General features: G+C 41.4%; 2 protein-coding genes across 2 annotated transcripts in view; one reads left to right on the top strand and one right to left on the bottom strand.

The window, feature by feature from the left end:
• Nucleotides 1-5,236, bottom strand: part of LOC103388233 (double-stranded RNA-specific adenosine deaminase-like) — a 9,207-nt gene extending 3,971 nt beyond the window's left edge. Inside the window, exons 1-3 of the mRNA XM_025061499.1 lie at nucleotides 4,084-5,236; nucleotides 921-2,658; nucleotides 69-427 (exon numbers count right to left, since the gene is read on the bottom strand). Coding sequence (XP_024917267.1) covers nucleotides 69-427; nucleotides 921-2,528 — 1,967 coding nt within the window. The 5' untranslated portion in view covers nucleotides 2,529-2,658; nucleotides 4,084-5,236. The remainder of the gene's footprint in view (nucleotides 1-68; nucleotides 428-920; nucleotides 2,659-4,083) is intronic.
• Nucleotides 5,237-6,644: 1,408 nt separating this feature from the next.
• LOC103388213 (neuronal acetylcholine receptor subunit alpha-7-like) overlaps nucleotides 6,645-8,563 on the top strand; it is a 7,713-nt gene continuing 5,794 nt past the window's right edge. The window contains exon 1 of the mRNA XM_008323117.3: nucleotides 6,645-7,277. Within this exon, the coding sequence (XP_008321339.2) occupies nucleotides 7,187-7,277 (91 nt within the window). The 5' untranslated portion in view covers nucleotides 6,645-7,186. The remainder of the gene's footprint in view (nucleotides 7,278-8,563) is intronic.

Here is an 8,563-nt window from a genome sequence, read left to right as displayed (position 1 = left end):
TTTTGTAGTACATGAAGTTCAGTTCACTTTAGAACAAAAAAAAAAAAAAAAAGAATTTTAATATATACACATCATCTTGTGTTTCCTGAATTCTTAATAACTGTAAAACCAACCTTGGGTCATGGGCCGGTCCTGACTGGTCGAGCAGCTGAAACTCACAGTTCTGGCCCAGAAATTGGGCGTACTCCATGAGGCCACTGACCGGGTTCTTCAGCCTCACTTCCTCTAACTTGGCCCGCAGGTTCTGCGGCGGCGGTGCGGCCACCGACACGGCGACTGTTCCCACAGAGTTGGCATTCTGTGCTGCCTGTTTCACGGCCTCGGTCTCTCTGCGAATGGTGTTGAGGTACAGAGGAATATTATCAGAGGCCCACTCTGTGTCGTTGCCTTTGACGTGTTGTGACCTGAACTGGGAGGAGGAATCTCCCTGGGATTGAGAAGGAAACAGGGAAGAATTGTTAGTCCAATCATTCTAGGTCTCCTTTAGTGAAAGACAACATCCTCGAAATTTAGAAAAATAGAATCAGGAAATGGCTGTCAAAAATAACACACTATCCAAGTTCATTTATTTATGAAAGTAATTAGATTAATTACTCTACGATGTCTTCAACTGATCAGCTGACGGACAATTGTCAAAATGTTCAGGACTGTAAACTGAACTGACTAATGTTGTCGAGGACAGAAAGTTGAGGACTGTAGACTGAACTGACTAATGTTGTCGAGGACAACGACTTCACTGAAGTTTCTGAAAGCAATTCTTCATTAAATTGCTGTCGATGAATACTTTTATTTCTTCTCTAGCAATTCCAAATATAATCTCCTATATTTCAATAACCTGATTATAAGAATGTAACAACATTGTCATATTGGTGATGAGTCATCAGATTGACAGGCCTACTGGCTACATTTACACGACTTACTTCCCCTGCTGCTTTGCTGTGACTTGGCTTTGGCTTCCAATTCAGCGGAAAGGTGTTCAATTCAGAATCCGTCATGAGTGTTAGCGGTGAAGACTGTGGCGTCTCTCGTGAAACCGCCACATCCATCCGACACATGTCAGCCTGGTTGGCCTGCGCTGCTTTGAGGCTCCTCTCCATTCTTTCTCTGCAGTGAGTGGAGAGCTCCCACGTGTGCGGCGTGACATCGTGGTTCTTACTGACTTGACCTTGCTTTTCCAGAGCGTACAACGTCGGATTGACGTGCTTGGCATTTTTAAGCCCCAGATTCTTGGCTATGACGAGCGCAGTGGCCTCCCCTGAACCGCAGAGGAAATGCAAAATCTGTTCCTTTTGGTCCGACATCGTGGAAGGCTGTGGCGTCTGCCTGGTGAAGACAGCCGTGCAGGGAGGTTTCCTCTCTTGACCGTGACCTTGTGCAAGAGACTGGAACACTTTGAATTCCACCGACGAAGAAGAGCAGTAGGAAGAAGTGGAATCTGTGTCAGAGTCCTCGTCTTTGACCTGCTCTGTGCCGTTATTCTCCCCTGTTGTAACTTTAACCTCAGCCTTGGAATTTCCAGCGACTTCCTGATGTGATTCTGGACTTCTCACTTCAGAGTTGGCTGGACATCCAACAGGTTCCCTGTAGACTGTCCATTCAGGGGGGAGGATTCCTTGTTTAGAGGCTTTTGCTGAGCGTTCTAAGGCGTAGAGTGCCTTGTTGACTATCTTTTTGGGAAGACGCAGCTTTTTGGCCAAAGCCTTTGCAGAGATGCTCTCACCTGGTTCCAAAGCAGCCAATGCTCTGTGCACCTCCTCCTGGTGGGCTGGTGTTAGGATGATGGTAACCTTCTTTGCGCCTGAAAAAGATGATCTGCTGGATTGTCTCCCAGCTCTTGTTTCTTCTTTGTTGAGCCTGTTCTGACTCAGGGTCAAACTGTGAAAACTGTCACACAAAGAGTTACCTTGTGTGAGCCTCGGCCTTTTGGAGTACTGCCTGTTGCTTTGACCATGTAAATGGTTCACGTCCCGGTGACCGTGGACTTGAGTGCCTCGTGGAGGTTCACCACTGGGGGAGAAAGCAGTACGCTGATCTTGACTGAAGCCACATCTATTCCTGGAGCCGGTGTTGGAGTTTGGATATCTGGTGTATCTTGACTGGGACTGATATGAAGAACTGGGGGACCTGCTGGGGACACTCGCCCCTCTTCCTCCTCTCAGACCTGTTCTGAAATTCGGGGCATCAGACAAGTGTCCCCGCAGAAACTCTGCCTGTTGGACCTGAAAAGAATTAGACACAGGACTGGGACGGGGACTCTGATCTGAATTGTTGAAACCCACAGATTTGGAATCGGGTCTATTGTGGTTGAGAACAGGCGGGGCGACGGGGACACCAGGGGAAGCTGGGTGCGAGGAGTATCCTACAGGAGGGACCAGGCTGTTGTAGCAACTTAAATATGGGAACTGCTGTAGGCCACCTCGAGCAAAGTGTGAGGTCGGAGCAGGCCTGTAAGTCTCCTTGGCCTGGATGTTAGGTTGAGGGTACCTGTGGTAGGGTTCCTTTGAAGGCCCTCCTCTACCTCTGCTCATATCGCAGGGGTTGAATGGGAGGGGGCCAGTGCAGCTGCCTGTGCAGCTTCCGTCAGCGTGTACGTCCTCTACGAAGAAAAAAACAGCTTACCCTGGGAGAACGTCAGGGCAGGCCAGCTGCACACAGCACCTGAAACACAAACAACAGGACAAAGTCATGAGAAAAATAATGAGCAGAATAAAGTCACAGTGAAATAAAGTGGAACACCAGAAAGAGGAGGAGGAAGTGGGGTTTAATTAATGTATCATTTCCGACAGAACAACCACGAGACTGCGGTTTAATTAATGGATCATTTCCGACAGAACAACCACGAGACTTGCTGCTTGTGAGCCAGAAGTGCAGAAAAAAAAAACTACTAAAAGAACTAATAAAATTCATCACCTGAGCATGGGAGGATTATAAAAGAAAAGAAAGATAAATATAAAGTTGGTAAAATTAAAGTGATAAATTTGATTGGTAGCGATGCTGTATATTTTACCATTATACTCATGGCTTTTGTACAAGGACAGCCGGGTGAAATACTGTCCTCTTCAGAACGGAACATAATCCCAGGGTAAAAGGCGATTAATAATTCAGTATTTCTTTCTTGTTGTGACAATGTCCTCTTATATCTGGCCTCAAATATTAGTGCCTGATATTGAGCCACTGGATGGACTCACTGTGTCGTACAAAAAGGACAAGGACTAGGACACAAGCACACAAAGGACTACAGCACATTAGAGAGGATTAAAACAACAACACAACTTATAATGACATCCTCTGGCCTTTACATTATTTGTTCACTTGCACAAACTCAGAGATATTGCTGTAATATTACTCACCAAACAAGTAACAATAGTCGTTTTAATATGTAGGTTAAGGTTCAACAATTTAAGAAAACTGCTGTGAAGAAAGGCGACAAAAAGTCAAACTCTGCTAACAAAAAAAGAAAAGAAAAGTATAATAAGAAAAAGACAAGAGAGAGAAAGAAAAGGGATGGAATTTAAACACCGAGTCATAACCAGCCAGGCACTGAATTCCCCCACTGTTAGATCAACAATGTCATATCTTATCTTAACTTGTGTCCTTCGATCCAGTCATCATCTTTTTTTAATATCATCATTAAATATAAAGTAACCAAACTGCAGATACAAATATTGACAGGTCAGATTAGATTGTATTTCCTACAAAATGGTCACTTATTGAATCAATTTAACTAAAATTACAAATCACTCAAAATTCCTCCAGCGTGGAACAAACCAAGAAAAATAACGACATTATAATTCATTCGCTCCGTCGCTGCTCTCTCCCTTGCCCTCTAGAGGGCGACCCCCCTCAACACACTTTGGGAACCACAGGTCTAGTGTAAACCGAGCAACATGTTACAATGTAACAGTGGACAGAAGAAAAAAAAAACCGACACCTTTTTTACTTTCTTCGTGTTCTTGCCCATGCAGACAGATGAAGACAGACAGATGCTATAATGCTATGCTACTTAATAACACATGAACACACGGCACACCCTTTATGTAGCAGCAACTGTTCCAGTGAAGCACCGTGTGCTGTGAATCTCACCTTCATCAACAACAAACCAGAGTCAGCGGTGGGAACTGTTATCAACGGTTCTCCGGTGTTTGGAAGAATAAAAAACTTAAATAACCGTAACATTTTTGCGTAAATATCCAAACCGTTTGTAGTGTTTTTTTTTAAAAAAAGCAGAGAACAATTGTATTCCAGCGTGCAGCGTCTTCCGCCTTGAATAGACCACGTTCAAGAAAGCAACTTCAGCAGTTACAAAGAGTTTACGGTGCTATGACGTAACAGCAAGTTTCTTTGCATTACGTCGTACGGTGATGCAAACGTGCAAACAAGAATCGCCTAGAAAATCGAACACAAAACAACAAATGTGAAATGTGTTTCCTTTTCCTGAGAAGTGGATATGGATCTATTGTGGTCACGTGACCTTGATTCGAGCACCAAGGGCGGGCTAAGTGACGCACAACTTCACACGAGCAGGGCTTTCAAAATGAAAGTGATAGTTTCACAGTGTGGACCATCCACCCATCGTGTGGATACAGAGGTCGCCGTTGCTCCAGCGGGAAGGACATCCTCGAGGACGTGTGTTGCGTCTACACGTCTGGACGGAAGGACACTTCGTTTTCTTCTCTTTTTCAGGGATAAACCCGAGGCTGGTGGCAATGCTTTTCCAATGGAATGACATCGATAATATTACATTTTGTTGTAGACTGTAGACACCGGCACGTTTATGAATACATTAAATTGTTCTATTTAATCATAAAAAAGCTCAAAAAGTGAAGGAGAGCAGTTTTCTTTTATTACAGTCAATGTCATTTTGTAGCGCTGCTACGATGATGCCTTTCCCGCAGCTTTGTCAACAAAATGATGAAAAATTAATGTAATGAGGTTTTTGTCTACGTAAAAGTTGATTCTTTATTCACGAAGAATATATTGTTATTATCATTTTTATTAATAATAATCAGGAACGGTGTGGTTTGACCCGGCAAATAAAGCGCACCTGGTGTTCTGCACTACGGGAATAAAGACATTTGTTGATTCGTATGTTCCGTCACTGCCACTAGGTTTTCAGATAAAATAATAAAAATGTAAACTATAAACAACTATATATACACCATAAACCACAATATAATTAACACTTCAAAACGAGAAATTAAATTAAAATGTTCCTACTTTTCCTTTTTTTTTTTTTACAAATCCGTAAGCATAACATCATTAGTCTATGAACTCCCCGCTATATTCTGTACCTTTTTTTTAAATCCTTGACCATAACATCATTAATCTATGAACTCCCCGCTATATTCTGTACAAATCCCAGAACGTCATTATTTTTAATATCACGAATGGCAGTAAATACATCGCTGTTTAAAATACTGCGTTATTCCCGAACGGCAGATAAATGATTCGTTTTTTCCCACCACCCTATAAATAAAAATGATATTGTTTTGAAAATATGTTTTAACGGTCGGACTCAGAATGAAACTGAAATGCTCGTCAATGTTTAAACTGAATGTTCGTAATCAAATATATTTGAAAGAACATACTGTAATCCACACATTTTCCAAACCAAAAACAGAGAACAGTCGTGTTTGGACTTTTAACGGATGAGGCGCTAATGTTAGCTGCTAGCTCCGCACCAATGCAGCACTTTCTTTACCTCCGCCACACACACCACAGTAACACAAACGTCTGCTGAATCGGAAAAATAACATCAAAATAACAGTCAACCAGCAACCCTAGAAAGAGTATACATACAACTAAAACCCCGCGATATAACTTACCTTCAGAGTATTTTGGCTTTGTTTGGATGTTTGGTCCGTTGGATATTTGAAATGCGGCGACAGTGAAACGATGGGCTGTAGTGACGTCAAATATGCACGACCAGAAAAAAAATTACAAACATGTCGCACGCGAATGACGTACCCACACAGGCAAGGTTCAAATAGTTTAGCTCACTGTTTGAGGCTTTAAGGTCATAATAAAGAATAAATACATTTTAAAAAAATATGTGAAAATATATGTTGTCTTTACTAGATTGATACAAATTCCAAACTTCAAACCGATACTCCAAATCACTCAATCAGTATAGAGGATTACAACACGGAAGCTCAATTTTGGCTTTTGGACGGCTAAAAAATAACAGAAAATACATATAAAATATATAAACAAATAATAACAGATATACACAAATACATATAAAATATATAAACAAATAACAAAATATAAACTTTAAAACTGTATTAATGTGCTTTTAACAGTATAGGTTTTAACAGTATAACCAAGGTATAATTGTATTTTTATTTTACATAAAAAGACAATTTTATAAACAAAACACATGTAGTTTTCGTAAATCCAGTCTCGTAGAGACTATATATCTGTATAGATATACTGATATATATATACAGTTTTAAAAAAAAAATATTTTATTTCTTCTGTATTGCCAGTGAACACGACGTTCCGTCGAGGAAAAACACTGCAGTTCAGGCAAGTGATTTGATTTTGCACTTCAACAACTCATCCTGTAGGTGTCAGGGTTTCTCTGTGAATGTACAGTATTAATAACAGCTATGTGTTGTTGTTAAAGCAGCTTTGGAGCTGGGTGCCAACTCAAATAAATACATTTAATAAAAACTTTTTAATATATTTTCATTCATCGTCAGTTTTTTTATTTTTACAAATTAACGAGATTACATACTATTAAATGTAAATATTTTCTTCTAGTTTTGACATATATAACTAAACTATCTCTGATAATAGTCCTCATTCATATGATAAATACAAAATAAAATAACAATCCACTGCAGTGACTTAGGATCACTGCTGTGGGTTGAGAAGTAATTATAAGATGAGAAGCATAAAAGCTTAGTTCAGGCTGTGGATCAGTGGATGCCTGGATGATTCAAACACACATTATCCCTCTCTCTTCAGGGGAATATTCAGCTAACAGCCTTTCTCACCCATTACACCTCCCCTGCTCCATCTTGCTCCCCCTTTCCCCTCAATTCTACGCTCCGTCACTCGTGCACAGTCTCTTCACTTACTTCTTTCACAGCTCCTCTCTCCTCTCCTCCACTCCACACTGACTTCTCTCCTCCTGTCTGTCTCCCTCCTTCTCCATTAGTCTTTATCCTCTTTTAATTCCATGCACTTTGCCTCCTCGGGTGATTCAGATGACGGCAGCATGTGGCAGGCTGTGGCTCTGTGGCTGCTGATGCACATGACTCTTCCCCAGGGTGAGTGACTTTCATTCGGGCTGCGCTTGAACAAGTGTGTGTTTTTGTAAATATATACGGCATCCGTGCTTTTCAGCGTCTCTGGCTGCGAGCTCCCTGTCCTTTGTGGACACGTTCTCTCAGTTAAAACACTGGAAGAATGTCTGAGGCTTTGCAGCAAAACAGAAAGAAAAATATGATGAGCAAGCAACAGATTAAATGAAGTCATGTTTACTGTAGAATGGGAGCTGCCGTGTACAGGATGGACAGATAGATAGATAGATATATAGATAGAGATATCTATATATATAGATATATAGATAGATAGATGTTATAGACATAATACTCATAGCTCATAGATATAGACCTCATTAGTAATGATTACAGTCTTTTGAGTAAATGAAGACGAAGGCGATAAACAAATCAAGTTTTACATAATTAACTTTTACTATGTTTATCTTAACTGAAGTCACATGATACAGTACACACTCATACTTGTTTTTGTGTCATGGCATGCATTCCGTAGCCATTGACTCTGTTTGATTTATTACAAATATGTGTCTAATCCTAATCCTTACTTTACCTAAAAAAAACCCACAGTTTTTGTTCTGACTCCAAACTTAACTCTCACCTAAAAAAAACCCCCACAGTTGTTGTTCTGACTCCAAACTTAACTCTCACTCAGTCAGGAGCTGCAAAAAATCCCTGCAAGGACAAAGTGTCCCCATTACAATAGAACTTCAAGTATAGCTACTGTATACCTAGATTACACACACACACAGGGCAGGTTTTTGTGTGTTTTTTTGGGGGGTGGACTTTACACAAGCATAATGCACTCCTCTACCAGAAACACACACTAAATCCTTAATCTAACTCTAATCTAATTCTAATCCTTAATCCAATCTGAAAATACTCTCTCTCTCAGTGCATACCTGTAATGAGTCCCTACAAGGACCGTGTCCCCACAGGTGACGCCTACACACACACACGCACACACACACCTCTCTGTCAAGTGGGTAAGAAAAAAGAAGTTCTCCACTTTCATCGCAGTGAGTGCTGGGTCCGTCCGTCCGCTGATTCACTGTTTAATGGCCTCACTATTTCTTTCATGGAACGAAGTCGACACTTTTACAGCAGCGAGAGACCGACTGTACGCTGGTGATCAATCAGGGGAGTAATTGATTAGGATGAGAGCAGTTTTCCTCTCTGTTCTCTCCTCCCTTTCAATTTCCATGTCCTCACACCACCCCCCACCCCCCCACCCCCCCCCCCCCCCCCACACCCCCCCCCCCCCCCCCTTGCCTTCT

This window comes from Cynoglossus semilaevis, chromosome 13 (genome assembly GCF_000523025.1).
Source record: "Cynoglossus semilaevis isolate Cse_v1.0 chromosome 13, Cse_v1.0, whole genome shotgun sequence".
In the NCBI taxonomy this organism is placed as follows: Eukaryota; Metazoa; Chordata; class Actinopteri; order Pleuronectiformes; family Cynoglossidae; genus Cynoglossus; species Cynoglossus semilaevis.
This window is presented reverse-complemented; position numbering and strand designations above follow the sequence as displayed.